This window comes from Notothenia rossii (assembly GCF_949606895.1).
Source record: "Notothenia rossii genome assembly, chromosome: 1".
Taxonomy (NCBI): domain Eukaryota; kingdom Metazoa; phylum Chordata; class Actinopteri; order Perciformes; family Nototheniidae; genus Notothenia; species Notothenia rossii.
Genome location: NC_136912.1, coordinates 67,300,281 through 67,318,755, shown reverse-complemented (window position 1 = coordinate 67,318,755; position 18,475 = coordinate 67,300,281). Strand labels below are relative to the sequence as shown.

The 18,475-nt window shown below is 40.1% G+C and overlaps 1 protein-coding gene across 1 annotated transcript in view; it reads right to left on the bottom strand.

The window, feature by feature from the left end:
- LOC307043897 (CDK5 regulatory subunit-associated protein 2-like) overlaps positions 1-18,475 on the bottom strand; it is a 68,905-nt gene that overhangs the window by 4,269 nt on the left and 46,161 nt on the right. Inside the window, exon 4 of the mRNA XM_079688831.1 lies at positions 7,871-7,981. Coding sequence (XP_079544957.1) covers positions 7,871-7,981 — 111 coding nt within the window. The remainder of the gene's footprint in view (positions 1-7,870; positions 7,982-18,475) is intronic.

Below are 18,475 nucleotides of genomic sequence, written 5' to 3'. Positions count from 1 at the left end.
GTTAGTCAGCAGTCAATGTTTCACTAACGCGGTCTTTGTGCCAATCAGTGAACTGAGTTCCAGTCAACAGTTATTGATATGTTGTAGTCTATGAGCAAGGAAACTAAATGCTGATTTTAAACTAAGAATATTAAGAGTTATACTAAAGAAATAAATACAATTGATCATATTGATAAATGACATTGTGATGCTCGTGCTGATTCTGGTATTCTTATCAGAATGTCCAACTATTGTAGTGACACTGATAAGAGAAACAGCAACAAGCAGTGACACAATTAATTAGTTATATGTTAGAAATCTCAAATATTTGATATCAAACCTCCAAACGTATAGTTGTTGTTGTTTTAAAGCACTGTGTCATACATTATATTGATTTTATTTTATTAATCTATTGCTTTCTTACATAACTTTGTTTTTTATTATCATCTTTCCTATGATAGTATATCAAATAATTGTACCTGATCAGAACATGTAATTGCTTTTATGAATGGTATTGCCTCTTCTGTGTTAGTAAATCTCATTGGTGTTGTTGTTGTTGTTGTTGTTGTTGTTGTTGTTGTTGTTGTTGTTGTTGTATGTAATTGACTCAGTGTCATTGTAGATGATGGTTGCCCCACAAGGATGTATTTGAATAACTGACTCAAGGCATGAATAAATTAGCAGAAAAATGTTACGATCCAAGATGTTACGATATAGGAAAAAATAGTTTTCCTATATTATGCCTTGCACAACAAACATATGTACAGTTATCCAATGTAGGAGAATTAGATTTTCCCATTTGAAGTTATTCTCAGAACTTTTGCAGAGAGACACAAACTGAGCTTCCTGAGTTACACGAGCCGACCTGCCTCTGAGGGAGCTCTGGTGCGTCTATTATTAGCTGGTAGGGATATCAGCACCTGCTGTATCTGTCTCCCTGCAGCCCCCCCCCCCTGTGTAACTTCAAGTGTAACATCAACTCCCCTCCCCTCCCCCTGCACAGCAACACCTCCTCTTTTAACTCTTGGCTCTGAACGCAGCAAAAAACTGGACGGAACTGGCCGTCGCAACACAGGTATCTGCCTGCAGTGCTTATTTATTTTGTACACATCAATCTGAAGTTAATGACACACTGACCACACAACACAAGGGTAGCTCTTTACTGTACATGCAATGGTACACATGAAACTACACTAGTAGAGTTCAAGCACAGTGTGCACACATTGATGAAAACAGCAGGCCTGAGGGCTCCACACAATGTGGTCATTTGGTCTATATAGTGGCCGATAGAAAACAGGTCAGACAGTTACTGCAGGCCACAGTTTAAACAACTATTACCTTAGCAGACATGTGGGTCTCTTTAGATTCAGTGCACTCCTGTTTGTCCCAACCAAAAACAAATCTACCAATTCCCACTGAGAAAACCCTGAATAAAAATGTTACAAAAAACTACAAAAAACGACCAGAGAGGTGAAGTCCCTCCCTTTCCGGTGGACCTCCATGGGACCTTATTTGGGAAAAACTATGTATTGAAGTCAATGGCGAGAGAAAAGTTATCTTTCGATCCCGTTTGACTTGTGCCACGAATTACACATATGATGTTTGTTAATTTAAAAGATAATTTTGCAAGTAAAAAAAAAATGTATTTTTTTTGTGTGAAACCGCTCAATGAACTAAATCTCTGGTCTCGCACAACAACACACGTCACCAAGATAGCCGTCACTACTGTCTTGCCAAACAAGGGATTGACTACCCCCACTATCATCACAAGGAAACACGTCCAGAAGAATGTCATGCAAAGCTGCCTGCCTGCATGTCTTCCTTCGATTCTCCCTGAACTGCCTGATCTTTTTCATTTTCAATGTAAACCATTTGTGCAGATAGCATGAAGTAGAAAAGATTGGCGATGCTAATGTAGCGTTACCATGTCTCTCCGGGGGTATCCGGGCTTAAATGGTGTATTATAGAATGATCACACCGGTGTGACAGTACTCTTCAAAGGGTTCGCGAAATATGACCACTCTTACCGTTTAACATTTTGGGTTACTTAATGTTACTTCATATTAAGGCTAATAAAAATGACAAGGCTAAGGCTGTAATGCTAACTAACTAGGTCACTTACGCGACTCTGGGATTTGTAGTCTTTCTAGTTGCGTATTTTTCATAGTCTTATATTTCAACAGTTTTGCGACAAACTTTGACTTTTTTAAAATGGAAATTATGTTTTAAGATTGACAAACATCATATGTGTAATTCATGGCATAATTCAAACGGGATCGAAAGATACGTTTTCTCTCCCCATTGACTTCAATACATAATTTTTCCGAAATAAGGTCCCATGGGTCGGGCCTCGGAAGTAGATGGGCGTGACTTCGCCTCTCTTATAGATTGTTGGTCGATTGTTCAGCAGCTTATTACGACCCATAGTCACGTTTTAAAGTATAGCACCTCTAGTGGTCGTGTAAGAAACAACATACTCCCGTTGATTGCAAACGCTCCGGAGGGGTCGTTTATTCACAAATAACCCTCTCTGGCAAATCCTAAATTGTGGAATAGTCTGGCCATTAAAATGCTTTTTGATTAGATTTCTAGCGAGAAGGTGTATATTGTACTTTTATAATCTACGTCCAGTGGATGTGTAGGATCTAAAGTTTGATAGATATTACGAAGATGATTTGAGGTCTCGCCAGGAGAACGTGTACTACGTCTTTACGCAGCGTCCCTGTAAAGTTGGCGTCAACCCTCACGGGGTGAAAAAAGTATTTCCAGTCTCGAAGTTTTCATAATAAGTATTCCCCTCACTGTCAAATGATTACATAGTGATATCTGCATTACTCATCCACTAAAAAACATCAGTTTATCCTTGTTAATTACACAATATTGATTGGTCTAAATTGTGTACAATGCTTTTGTGTTTTTAACCTTCGATTCAGAGAAACAAATAGTTTTTTCGGAGTTTAGACACTAGAGAGTATCCGAAGATACCACACTACCCAGAATCCTCAGCTATCGTTTGGGACTACAACATCCGCTTTTGTTAAGGTTTGTGAAGGAAGCAGTAGTGTGATGGCAGTTTGACACTGAAGCTTCGAACGGAGCTTCAACCCTGGACTTCCTATTCCATAGAAGCAGTGCTTCGAAGCTTGCTTCAAATCACGTGACATGTGACGTCCGAAGCAGCAACTGCTTCAAATCACGTGACATGTGACATCCGAACCAGCAATTGCTTCATTTCCTGAATGAATCAACTCACTGGTTTGCCGTCCAATCAGGTGATTCAATGCACTGCCTCGTCTCTATTCTGACAGGTGACAGGTTGAAACAGTTTCAAATGTGAGCGCTTCAACACTTTATAACCACTCTAAACAATGCGCAATGTGTGGGTTGTTGTCGTAGTTTGCATTGTTGCTGTTGAGTTGTTGTTGGCATTGCATTTGAATTGGATCATTATAGAGCAAGCCAGGAAGAAAAATAGGTCGTTCTGGCTCGTGAAACACTTCGAAATGTGGAGAAGTTGTGAACAAAAAGACAATGAGTAATATAAAAACACTTCGATGGTCTAAGGAATTGATAGCCCAGTGGATAGAGCCGGCGGGCAGGATGCGGCGATATCCTCCGCGCAGCTGGTTCAAAGCTCGGAAAAGTTAAACTTTTAATCATTGCTTTTCAACTTTAATACTTTAATAACTGATAAAAGGCCCTCTCCGCCCAAAACAATGTCAAGCACTCTCTAGTCTCTTCTCAATAACCCAATACACACTATTATCAATCTTTAATTGCAAATAGAACATGATATTCAGTCTTAGTGTGTGTGTGTGTGTATCGAATATTTTTCAAGGCAAAGATATGTTAAACCCACTGCAGCCTTGCACTTCGCCAGGAGAGGACGCTGTAACTGCAGCTTCGAGAAATGAACCTATTTCCGACACAATTGTCCAAGTGGTTCGACGCTTCATTCAAAGCTTCATTTTGCCATCACTAGGAAGCAGGACCCAAATGCAGATATAAACTGAAAAAACTCCTTTATTTCAAGGCTATGATATAAGCAAAGACAAAACAGAAAAACTCACCGCAGAAACTAGTCAAGGCAAAAGACGAACCGACAAAGACCGACCGAAAACCCAGAACTTAAATACACAAAAGACTAATCACACAACAAGACAAAGGTGAGGTGGGAGGAGGAAACACAGGGGCCACAGGTGAACATAATCAGATAACTAGACACACCAGGGAACTAATGACAAGAGGAAAAACACAGGGAAAAGGACCAGACAATAACCCAGAGGAAAACATGACATGAAAAACAGCAAAAACACCCAAACCTACAAAACTACAACCGTGACATGAACCCAGGAGCGTGACAGCTTTGCTTTGCAAACCCTGTGATTAGTCCTCAAGCACTGTGATTGGATGTTGGAGTGGCAGTGCGACAAGGTTACGCCGAGCGTCAAACAGCTCTTTGAAATCGTATGTAATCACGGCAGACTATCCAAAACTGGACTCGAACGGGGCTGAAACATGCTCTTGTCAAGGTACAGAGGCACATTTTGAAAATATGGCAGTAGCCATCGATCATCTTAAAGGTCTCATGTCATGGCCATTTCCACTGATCATAAATCCATTGTTGAGGTCTACTAGAATAGATTTATACTGTGCAATTTTCGAAAATCACTTTGGTTTCTCATACAGCATCTCTGTAAACTACGTGTATTCACTGAATTTCACTCTCTGCCTTTAACGGCTCATTGTAGCTCCAGTAGCTCCAGCCCCCACCCTCCCTGTGAGCACAGTGTGTTCTTATTGGTCGGGACGTTGTGAATCGCTCTGAGCTCCGTGGAGGTGTGGTTTCCTTGTTTAGCGACAGCGAAACACAGCCAAACTCACCCTGAGCACACACAAAGTCACAGCCGAAGTAAAAACAATAAGTGTGGCTTGATATTGAGTAAGAAAAAGGTTGATAAACGCTGTGAGAATGGGTCTGCAGAGAGAATTTCGCCGCGATCCCAACTGTCTGTTATCAGCCTGCAGCCAGGGAGGAGAGATCAGCAGAGCTGTATGCACTGAGTGTGTGTGTGAGGAAGTCTGTGGATTGGTCAATTTGGACCAATCAGCGGGGGCTTAACGTAACGGATCCGCGGACGTAACGTAACGGCTCCACGGATTGGTCCATTTCGTTCCGGGTAACGCATGACATCATGAGTTACCCGGAATAATCAATGGACAGTGACGTATCTCCAACGAGGCGTTTTGGGGAGGTATTTTCTGTGTTAGAGTTTTACTCGCTACAGGGTGTACTTTGAGGGTTTTGACTCTGCAGACCGTTTACGTGCATAAAAACCTTCATAACACACAAGGGGACGGGTAATAACCGGAAAAGCATGACATGGGACCTTTAAGATAAGATAAGATATACTTTATTGATCCCAAGTTGGGAAATGTTTTTGTTACTGCAGCATGTACTACTTTGTTCTACTCCACTACAATTCAGAGGTTAACCTGGTATTTTTACTCCACTACATTTATTTGAGTTACTTTGCAGATTCTGATTAATGATGGGAAATATATACAACCCTTAAATCAGGCTTTGGTTACACCTGAGTCAAATTCAGGGAAGGTGATTGTCAAGTGCCAAAATAAACTATGCAATATATTAGATTTTAAGTACTTTGTCAGACTTAATATTTATCTGTTGATACCCACAAAGTGTTGTTCTTATTCAAAAGAAGACCTTAACTTAAAGTATTCTTTAATGTTTAAATAAAGCCTTATTAGTTTGTCTGTTTTGCACATCCTCCTATTAATATCTTTGGACGCCCTCCACTAGCTGTTTTATTGTAGCGATCACTGCAGTATCTTCTTGATATTTTTCTATTCTATATGTGTATCATTGACCTTCTACTTTCCCCCTATTTTGTATGTAGGCTACTCTTAATATTTAACATATTCAATAACAAAATTCAATAACGTGCTTTATTAACCACCAGGAGGTGCGGGTTAAAAAAACAGTGGTCTATTTAATAAAACATAATAATATCAAACCTAATATTACTATTAACTTTATTGTGAAATTAAAACAGAACGGTAAAGAAAAATACAGTTTCAGTCTCTCGATTTAAAGCTTACGTATTGTACCATGAACCTGTATAGACCTGTAACTGTCAACTGCATGAGGAGTTGGAAAGGTAGTTTCTGAAGATGTTACAAATATATGATTTGTAAAACATCACAGACAGAAAGGTATACCCGTCATTTAACGGTAAGCTATTGAAATTCTGAATCCATAGATGTGTCTCCCATCACCCAAAACCCCTGACTATTCTCTCAACTCAGTATTTACATTCTTATATTCAAAGAAAATCAGTAATATCTTTAAAAACTACAAGTCCTTTTCTATCAGCTGTGTACCGTTATGGTGTAAATATAACCTATCTACCAATTGGATCAAATATAAAAGTCAGCCGAATTAGTGTTGATACTACAAGGAGACATATTGTGTGAAAATAAATGTAAGATGTTGTTTAATTGTTGATATATTTATGATCCACGTCACATAATCAGTTTCGGCGGCATTTCTTCCAGTTTGTCCAAAGGTCTTCTAATCAGGGCTCTATAAATAAAGAACTACGGCAGATATGTCAGCTAAATGCAATGTAATGTAATGTAATCTAATATGTAATATTTAATGCAGCCGAACCGTGTATTACAATGCCGTTATGTGATGACTTCCACAGAGAAAAGCAAGCACACTCGGAGTAACGTTTTTTTAAATGTTTTCGGATTTCATAATTATCGCATAAACACCAAATGACAACATCAGCATAATGTAATTCAAGTTGTACTGTAGTCCAGGGTAGACATTGTTCGTAAAAGGGCAGACATTTTCTTTTCATTTGAATCTCTCCTTACTCACCTCTCAGTCTTAAGCCCCTCCCACTAGACAAGCACAGGCCTATGGACACACGTCATTCAGTCCTACGAGTACTATTCATTCATTTTACACCTCACCCTAATCATGATGCTTATGACATTCTACAAAATGACAATCCTGTCTTCTTGGCAAACTTGGTCTGCAAAGCCTTTTGGGATAACATATTTTGAATCCAGGCCCTAGTGAGCTACCATATTATCAGAAGTGTTGTAAAGATAGAGAGAAAATGCTGCTAATAGTTTAGCCTGCTGCTAACTCTAGCCGTTATGGCTGTGGCTAAGCAGAAGGCTACAGTTAGCAGAGGCTAAGCGATTAGCAGCATTCTCTTTCCATCTCTGAAATGCTTGGCAGACATAGTCAGAATCACTTTTGAACGAGTCTGTCTTCCCCTATTTGTTTTCTTTACTTTACAGTTCTGTTTTTTCTTGAACAGACACTGTTTCGGCAGGATATTTCATTTTTGAATCAGGTTTTCACCGATGGGAAATGCACATGCACCCGCAATTAGAAAGCCAATAGGAACAACCTCTTTTTTAAATGACCTGTGATTGGCCAAAGTCAAGTTTTTCTGAAGCCTTAAACCAAACCCTGAGAAAGTGCAGAAAGCAAGTTTCGACAACTTAAAATACAATATGGTGAAAGGGTAACATAGAACTTTTGCCATTAATAAACTGCCTAGCCTAGCTTTAAGTGGCCAACCAGCTGCTTTGCTCTGACAGCACTGAAACAGACTGCAGTCTCTCTGAATCAGCCTCACAGAAACTGACAGTGTGTATGAAGTGTTGCAGAGCAGCCTGAGACCTGCTGTCAGTTCTAATAACGTCAAACACGAAGCTGCAGCTCCGGAAACAACAAGGCTTGCTGCACTGCGGAGCAGATAGCTACAGTACAGCTTTAAGTGCATGAAGAAAGAGGTTTTTGATCCTTTCCATGCAGTTCACAGAGTTTTATTATCTCACTCACCCTCTTGTGCACGTCATCGCCGCTCTCCTCAAACTTCTGCTGGATCTTCTCCTCCAGGAAGTAGATCCGCAGCTTCAGGCTGAAGTTCTCCTTCTTCAGGTCGTTCAGGTGCTGCGAGATAGTGCGACAACCACGGAAACCAGAGTTATTCATGATGACAGGTGGCTCTTCTGTAGGGGGCATCACAGCCCCCCATTTAGTCCCGCATAATATGTGGAAAGACAGGGCTGAAGAGTAGCAGCACTGTCTACTCTAGAGAATCAAACTATAGTGTTAATACGAGATTTGCTCAGTCCTGCTGTCTCACATGAAAAGGCAAGAACAAGAAACCTAAAGTGGACCTGAGCTCCTCTCAATTTGGGGATGGTACACAGCAGAGGATTATGGGAGGCGAAGGGGGGGCAATGTTTCCTTTTTTACCACTAGGAAGTCATGCCAAGAATCTGAGGCAGGAGAGTGTGTGTGTTGATAACACAAGTGCTGAGCTGCTGTAGAAACCTCTCAACATTCAGACCTGTGAATGCTTGGGAGATTTAGTTGGCGTGCAACTCATTTAACCTTTAATAAGAACACAATGCAACATTTTCAGAAGTGGTCATTTGTTTTAGCACATTTAACCTGTTTTAATATTTGTCTAAAAACACAAAAATATTCACACAAAAAAAAAGCAGATGAAGCGTTATTCCACTAGGAAACCTTGTGATTGGTTGTGAGCTGCACACACATCTGTTTGCATGTTTTCCTTTTTCCTACAGTTGACTTTGGCTTCTTTTAACCATGACCATGATTCTCCCTGACCTTATAACCAAATAGTTTTGGTTGCCTGAACTTTACCAAACCTTAAACACAGAGCAGTGAAAGATCCTCAAGCAGTTGATCTTCGGAATAGTTTTTGAAGTCAATACTTAAGATCTATTGTTGTTTATCGAGGAGGACTTACTTGTATTTTTCTGTATTTAAACTGTAGTTGTACCTGAGGCATTAGTGATTGGTTTCCACCAATTGTAAAAGAGCTAGCTTGCAAAATGTAGTAAAATCGATGATATACAAGAACAGAAAGAAAACATGAGGCATGATGTTTGAATTACCCTTAATACAGAAGAATTACCACTTGAGTTTTGTTAAAGATCTTCCAATATACAAAAGAAAAACAACCAATGAAAACCAGACAGTTTTACAACAGAATCCACATTACACAGAGAGGTGACTGGTATCTGTGGTCTAATAATATGATAAGATCAGAGAAAGGACAACTGGTGAGCCGTTTCCTTTTACTGTGAGAAGAGAAGCTTCACTAGGGTTTGGGTAACTGACAGCTGCTGGAGGTTCTACTAAGAGTTAGAAGTTAGAAGACACCCAGTGATGGAGAACTGCAGGGGAGAAAGAATCCAAAAGGTTCTTACTTTGGTAAACATCTTTGCCCTTGATGGAAAATGATCAAGAAAAGATGGGAAGGATGACTTGTAAAGAGTTTGGATAAAAACATTGTATTGCATTGAGAGACCGCAGTGTCTGCTTTTCTATTACGATTTAATTTGGTGATTTGCAGGTTGAGGATGACTAAATGTCTGAATTTAGGCGAGACACTCTCCTAATTTACCTACATGAAACAAGGTTTTTCATATAGGTCAATTAGGAGAGTTTGGCCCGTTTGAGCTATTTTCCAGACTAGAAAAAATAAAAAGTCCAATATACACATTTGAAATGTCTAAATAAATGTTAAATTAGCAAAACTAAGCTTATAATGAGCTTAATGAAGTAGCTCCTTCACTTTGCATTCAAAATGAATTTCAGCTCACGCTCCTGATAACATACGAGAGAAAAAAGCCAATTATGCATTAACACTGCTCCTAACTCCCAGGTATGATCCTTGTTTGTACACAACCCATGAGTTTCTGACCACAGGGAGGCACTAACGCTCTTCCTGAGCTCAGAGTCTCAACACCTTCAGATCCCAGAGAAGCAGCAGCGACCCAGAGGCTATTTACAGAAGCCTTGGCCCTGCGGCTGTCACTGAGGAATGCTGAGAGGCTGATCACACACAGAACAGACTGACTGACGGCAGATTACAGCTACACACCAGCATATGGCAAAATGCAGGAACACATGCTGTATTCACATTCTGCACATACTGAAAAAATATATGCAGATAGCTTGAATGGGAACTAGTTTGACTAGTCTGCAAGGAAGACACACACATCTCCAGGCTGGATTAAGCCCCTAATATCAGTGTTTCACTTGTCAGTTATATTTAACACCAATATGTTTGTGTTGCTTTTAAAAACAATGATATAGACCACAAAAGTATCACTGCAGATCTGTGTGAAATAACCACACATCTGTTTCTTGTAGGAGCCACATCCGTCAATAGAGCGAGGATAGCCATAATTTTCCTCACTTTTAATTTAGTTCAATTTGTTGCTGGGAATTTTAACGTCTTCTAAAGGTCTGAACAGATAAATGGCTTGTAGGAAGCATAAACAAGAAATATGTGAATTTGGATCTATTAAAAAGTGCTATACTGAGACCTTATTTTATAGTTCAAACAGAGTAGAGTGGACACAGAGGGATTCCATTTGGATTTGGGTGTAACATTTTCACTAAGTGAAGCCTTGTGTCACATCAAAATGTAACATCTCGTTTCAGGGTCAAGACACCGGTTTGGAATATTCCTGTATTTAAAAAGAAGAAAGATAAAGTATAACAAAGCGTCATACAATTTGCTAATAAAAAAAAGGTATCTGTTGATTTACCAATGAACAAATCATTACATATCTTATACATTATTATTATTATTGTTTTCATTATTGTTGTGATTATTAACCTTATAATAAAAATTATTATTATTATTATTAGTCTGTATGGAGAAAAAGTAACTCTCAGCAAAGCAACTTAAGGCTATTTTATTTGGTTACATAATTTTTTCTTGTTTACTGTTTGATTTATTTTGTATTATTTTAATGTCTAAAAATATTGAAAATTGTCCATCAAAGTGAATTATATTTTTGTTATCGCACAATAGAAGAGTTTTATTTTTTAGTTGCATCTGTTAGAAAACCTCGGGAGGACTCGGCTTTGCACAAACAAAGACATGATTTTTAATATTGTATGAGTAGTTTGTCATTTTCCTGCAGCATTGTGTGTATTGTATAAACACAGTGTTGTCTCAGTGGACAGTTATGTCATGAGAACCCCGTCCAACACTTTAGGATGAACTGGAATGAACTCTGAGCGCTCAGAAGAACGTACTTTTGGCCACATCGGCATCAACGGGTCGCTGCGTAACGTCCAAACACACACACTGAGCACTAAGAAGTCTTATGAAGGAGCAACATTGTCCAGATAGTTTTGTCAATATCCAATAATCAAGAGTAGAGAATTAACCAAAAATATATTGCTGATGACAACACTTCATAACAATCTCAATTCGACAGAAAACTCAAACCACAATAACTCTTCTTCCAAAAAGCAAACCAGATGAGATTTGGGGGTTGTCATCTCCCTCTGGACACATGTTGGAAGAGCTAATCAAAGATTAAAGTGGACACACTCCCAATAATTATTTTTGGCCAAAACCATCAAAGGAATTGGACATAAGCGCATCACCTGCACTTACAACTGAAAACCTGTAGTAGACAAGAGTTGAAGAAGCGACGCCGACCGTGTCTGCTCATCCAGAGGTCATGCAGAGAGAGAGCATTTATTACAACACAAGGTGCCCGTGAAATGAAATCATTTTAATTCTGCAGGATTTTCCAACATCAGAGCATAATCCAATATGAGAGAAGAAAGCATTAGAACACTTCCCAGGCTCACGATGTTCCAACTTCTACCCCACCGAGTCGTATTATTTGGGAATAAACTCAGAGCCTTTTATTAAAATATAAAAGTCAATTTTTTCCGACTGCCCCTTTCCCATTCCTGACCATTTGAAGGCTGTTTTGTTGCCATGGCAGTTAGCTAACCCCTACCTCCTGCTACATATTTGTGTCAGGAGAGGTTTAAAAACCATCTCTACAGGAATAGGAGTGTAATTGGGAGTTTGCATGTTACTGTGTGACTGTGTGACTGTGTGTGTGTGTGTGTGTGTGTGTGTGTGTGTGTGTGTGTGTGTGTGTGTGTGTGTGTGTGTGTGTGTGTGTGTGTGTGTGTGTGTGTGTGTGTGTGTGTGTGTGTGTGTGTGTGTGTGTGTGTGTGCTTTGGATTGGCAGAGCGCTGGGAGTTTTCCTCCTTTACCGGTAACAGGAGCTCCTTGATGCCAGCTAGCTCGACAGTTTCCAGCCCCGCTCTCCGGCAGTGCCAAACCCCTAATGCAATTCTGCAGGGGGAATGTCTGATTGTGTTTATTGTGCTGCCACGGTCCAAGGGAGACAAGGCGGTTAAAAAGTTATAATTTGTAAACCTAATTAAATCATCAAGAGAGCCACTAAAAATATCCCCAGGAACTAATTAAAAATCCTGGACAGAAAGAAGGGAAACAATGCAGCAAAGCTCCTATTAACGTCAGGTCATTTTAAATGATAGATCACCTTAATAAAATAAGTTGCGCATATCTGTATGTAATGTACAAGGCTGTAGCAAAATAAATGCCATGGGTCTTAAGGCCCAGATACACCGGCCAGTCACCTGAGAAGTCGCCGACACCGACTGTTGCGTCGCCGGACTCTCCTGCGTATTTGCCGACTTCGCGCACTGGAACACACCGCAAATCCGAGCCGAGCACGTATGAACTGCGTATGCGTGAGTGGCAATAACTCTCCTTACCAGCAGGCGGTGGTAGTGTGTATTCATCATTCAAAAGAGGCAACAACCGGAACAACCAGAAGACAGAGAAGAAGAACAGACTCCGTTATATAAACAAACAACAAATAGCGTTTTTCTTTCCATTTTCACTCTCGTCCATTGAAAACATGAACGAACAGGAGCTCTATAAACCGATGAGGTTAAATAGCCGTCCGTGTGTGTTCCATCTTCCTTTTTAAATCATTTGTTTACCTCCCTCACTTCCGTTAACGCTTCTCATGCACTGATTCGCTAGCTGAACAGCCAATCAGTGTTATCCCTTTGTCCGACTTCCGGTGGTGTTCCCGACGCCGATTCGGCAAGAAGAGGTGTCAGGTCAGCAGAAAAGACCCGACGGTGCGGCGCACACCACTCCGAATAGGGCGTGCCCACGCTCATGTTCGGCCCGACTCCCATTTACTGCCGATTTCGGGCCGGTGTATCTGGGCCTTTAATCAGTGTTGGGCAAGTTACTTTTAAAAAGTAACTAGTAATAGTTAGATACTGCTCTAAAAAAAGTAACTAGTTACTTTATTAGTTACTGAATTATAAAAGTAACTAGTAACAAGTTACTTTACTTTAAAAATTATAAAAATACAAATGTTTGTGTTGTTCTGTGGCACAGTAAGACAATACTTTCTGTCCTGCGCAGTATACATTTGACCGTAATATTTGTTGGGTCCTTTATCCCCACAAATTGAAAATATTGGTTATATCTCCAAGTTGTAAATGCACTGCTGCTCTCGCTGATACTCGCATCTGCCATTGTGTGCGTGTGTGCTGGTGGTAAGCGTTGCCGTGTGTGTGTGTGTGTGTGTGTGTGTGTGTGTTAGCATTAGCAAGTGTGTGTTCGTGTGTGTATTTTCCCCATAAGGCAAGACCCGCCCAACTCTGTCTCTGATTGGCTTACCCTGAAATGATACCCTGCGTTAACCAATCATCACTCCTCTCTGGCTACTTTCACTTTTCCATGGTGCTGTGAGAGGACATCGCTGTATTCGCCTGTAAGTTACATCCGCAGGGAGATTCGGTTCAGTTCCATCACATAATATAACGCAGTAATGCACCCATTTAAATCACAGTAACTATAACGGCGTTACTTAATGGGAATAGGTAACTAGTAACGCTATTACTAGCTATTAGCTTCGACAGCTTCAAAAACGGTTTCCAACGCGTCTGCAAGCTGGGAGAGCCAGACCGCAGTTCATTTCCTCATATTCCAAACGAGAAATTACGATAGCAAATCACCCGGTTCTTTACGACCAGAACTATTTACTGGGATAAAAACCGGAGGAATCAGGCATGGAGGGAGGTGGCAGAGACAGTGGGTGAAACTGGTAGGTTTTCGCCTGTTTGGGGAGTTTATATATATATATATTGCTCGCATAAAATTCCCGGGTTTTTTTGCTTTGTATGCCGGGGGCGGGACATTCATGTGATTGGTTGTTGGTCGCGGTGCTCGAATAAAATCCCAAAGCTTCAGACACGCCAAGCGCCAAGCTTTTTTTGAAGCTTTCAAAACGGTTTCCAACGCGTCTGCCCATTCATTTTGAATGGGGTGACGTCACGTTGCCTCGCTTTACGCCGAACTGAATTGTGGGTAGCAGAGCGGAGCTTTCCTGGCGTTTCAGGCTGCAAAAGTTGAACAATGTTCAACTTCTGAAGCCGGAGACGCCGGAGAAGCCAGCGTCAGCCAATCAAATCCCGTTTATGCAAATCTGACACTTCAAGCGCTAGCCAATCAAACCGCGTGCAAGCTGGGAGAGCCAGACTGCAGTTCCTCATATTCCAAACGAGAAATTACGGTAGCAAATCACCCGGTTCTTTACGACCAGAACTATTTACTGGGATGCAAACCGGAGGAACCAGGCATGGAGGGAGGTGGCAGAGACAGTGGGTGAAACTGGTAGGTTTTCGCCTGTCTGGGGAGTTTATATATATATTGCTCGCATAAAATCCCCGTTTTTTTTTGCTGTTTTATTCTCAATTGATTTACTAACTCAGTAAACATTCTCCTAACAAGTTTATGGTCTTTATGGACTCACCTCAGCTGTGCCTACCAAGCCACAAACTGTGAAAACAGAACACAGTCAAGTATTCTTACAGTTTGCCATATTGCTAAAAAGCTAACACAGGAGGATTAAAATATACATTTAGATCAAGTTCCCCTTACTATGTCACATCAAGGCTCATTAGAATATACAAAGGGGCACCATATTTTTTTTGCAAAACAGTCAGAACAGATTGGACTTTTTAAGGCATAGGATGATAAAGGTATATTCAAACAGCCAGTAAAAAGTCTGGAAGTCTATGAAAAATTGACCCTTTTCCTCAAGTTTTCAAGTCAATGCCCTCAATATAGTATGATTTTCACTTAAAGTAAAGTAGCCTAAGTAGCATAAAGACTGAAAGCTGTTTGTCCGACACATCAGAATAATTGTAAACATGACAATGTGTTGTTTAAGGCTTTTGTGCTGGCGTCATCGTGCCTGTACAGAAAGTTATCAATGACGAAAATGCTTCAAAACCAAATATTGTACTGTACTATAATGATACCTTTCGGTCACTACTCTCATCTTAATGACACTTGGTTTCAGTCTACGTTCATCAGGTGCCTAACAAAGGTTTAAAGGTAGGTTAAGAATACATACTGGCGGCCTATAACTAAGGCTCGATCCCCAAATGTAGGACTGGGGCTCGAGTCTGGCCTGTGACTAATCATTGCCTCTCTTCCTTTTTTAACTCTGTCTCTTCAATCGAGGCTATGGTTGCCCGAAAAAATCTCTTTAAAATAATCAATGAAAGGACACAATCGAGGATGCTGTGGGCTAAGGGAAGATGCTAACTGCAAAGGCTAAAGCAAGCAAACTATTGGCGCTTATTCCAAAGCTTCCAGATCAATCATGTTCACAGATGACAGAAAAGGGAGAGGAATCGGGTTGAAAATAGCTTCAGTTAACATCTTAACAGTTACTGACTGACTGGTGAATACACATAAATCACACAACTACTCAGGGCCCTCTCAACACCTCATATTAGCATGTGTCTTAGACGAGTGACTATAAGAGGAGAGATGAGTGATATGGTTAGAACAAAGTGAGACTTTTAAATCAAACACTTTGATAATCCATACAAGATTCAGAAAGAAAAACGACCATTTACAAAACTGCAAATACAAGGCCAGTGTCTTCCATATTCAAAACACCAAAATAGTGTGTGATGATTTGAAACATTAAATCACCCAGAGAGCTGTAGCCTTCAGAGGTCACACCACTGTTATTAGTATTGCACAGTCTGTGAGGCACATTACATCTGACCACACTCACTGAATCCATATAATACAGATTATTTGCAAATGTTCATAGTAATGCCAAAGTCCCTGCATCAGATCACGTTACACTTCACCCTTAAAATAGATTAATAAAGGCCCTTGGCTACTGTTCTCACACTGTTAACAAAAACCAAATACAGAGAGCAGCTTTTAACAAGAGTGTAAAATAACCCAATTTATTTTTCTAAAATGTGAATATATTTCATTTTCCAGGGAATAATCAGTTTTCCTCACACCACCAGCCTCATAATGACAGACAAAGCAGTTGGACTCTTGTTCAAAGAAAAAACAGCTCAGAGTTCAAAATGTATTTAAGGGGAAAATGTATCAAATAGTAGAACATTTAAAGACTGGCTGTCTCCGAAGCAAAGGCGGCTGAGGGGCGAGAGGGCCGAACAAAATACAAAGTGATGTAATGCACTGACATCAGTCTGGAGGGCAGAAGAACCAACTACAGAGTGTTGAATAAGCTAAAAGGTTACAGCGATTTTCACAGAATAAAACAACTGTATGGCAGAATATGACACAATTACAACAGTACTTCATTTTTAACTCCAACTTCATTGGTGAATATGTCCAGCCAATGACTCCACATTTGTAAAGGTAACAATATAGGACTTTTCAATGTAAGAAAAAATCTGCTTTGAAGAAATACTTAACTTAAAACAGATGTTTAAAATATCAAACATTTAACCCCTGTGGTAAACATGGCTCTATAAATGCTGTAGATTAATCCTAAGTGAGTATGCCATTATTTTTCAAGGACAATTAAAATGTATCTTGGACCAACATAAACAAGCAGCTAACCATTTGTGATATACTGTTGCTCTGAATTAAGACATATTTTAGAGATAACTACAACTACCGATGTTTTAACACTAATAAGCAGACGTAAACAATACAGCAGCAATGGTTTAAGAAGTCTTTAAAGTTTTTATAGTTTTGTTTCAGAAAAAAATTGTAGATTTAAAAATATGACATGTATAATATATTAAATGATAGGGGTATAATACATACAGAATGTCAATTTGGGATTAAGTTACAGACAAAACAACTACATGAGAAATGTTACTCCATTACTTTGATGCAAAACCACTATAAATATATGGCAATACTGTACTTCTCACTTTTTGGTAAAATGATGGTGATTTTATCTTGAGTGAACAAAATATGAGATTGAAAGTCTTAATCAAACAATCAAAACAGCTTTTCTTGACCTCAAGGAACCTGATTCGAAACTCATCTGTGGATCACATACTTTAAACTGACACAGCTGCAAAATAATCAATGTGCTGGTCGTCCATTTGTTCAAACCACAAGACAACAAACTCAGAGCTCATAGGAAGTCTCACTTCTATTTTGCACTCATACATTACAGATATCTGAACGCACACTTTATCTGCCTCTTCTCACTTTCCACTCACTCTTTGGTTTTGATCAAAATCATTCCCAGATGTGGTGGCAGCAGCTGTATACATGTATGAGTGAGGGATGGTGTGGTGTGAAGGAGGTGGCAGTGGAGGGTCTATCAGGGGGGGGGATCTTTAGCTCAGTGCCAGCCTGATGTACTGCCCCAATAGATGAAGGCTATCCCGTGGCTTTTCCAGCCCGTCGGTCTACTTATATGTGGTGCCAAAAAAAAAGACAACATTTAGAATAAAATACCCCTGACTGTGTGTCGTGTTATCTTTGAGCCGCCGACAAATCTACATGTTAAATGGGACATATCATGAAAAACTCACTTCATGTGGAGGGCCAAACCAAAAAATGTGACAACGCAGTCCAGTTTCTAACGGCTGAATCGCTAAGAAAAAAGAACCTGGTATTTATTAAGCAATTCAGATGTGGCTCCTCTTGCAATGTCACGTGCGGTAATACTTCAGAACTACAAAGGGGAGCCATATTTTTAGAGAAAACGAGTGAAAACAAACTGGGTTTCCTACAGGACATAAAGAGACAAAAACATTTGAGGCAGAGGGTGAATGCAGGTCAATTCAGACGGACGTATGAAAACAAAATTAGTTTTTTGAACTTTAAAGCATGTAAGAATGTATAAGTAGAAACCTTGAATACAAGTATGGGCCTAAAAATGAGGATATATATCACCTTTAAGTTGCACATATCCTTGTTTATTAAAAACCCTTTAAGATGGGTTTGATGCTGAGCAAAAGCATAGTGTACTTCCCATCGATGATTAAACTAAGTGTTGCACATGTAGACGAGGTCAAGACGAGTGTGTTGTACGGAGCCTGCGGCGGCGGTTTAGTGGGAAAGAGCCGTCACACGGCTGAAATAACCCTGGCCGGTCTCTGTATTTAGCTACAGCCCTCTCTGCGTTTCCATGGTTATTTACTCGGAGCACCATTGTTTTGCATTTATGATGCCAAGAGAACAAGAGGCATGAAGCAAAACAGGACCTGAATGTCTTTACCAGCACACGGAAACACACTGAGTCCAGACGTTCAGATGCAGACTGGCTCCGGAGCGGGGTC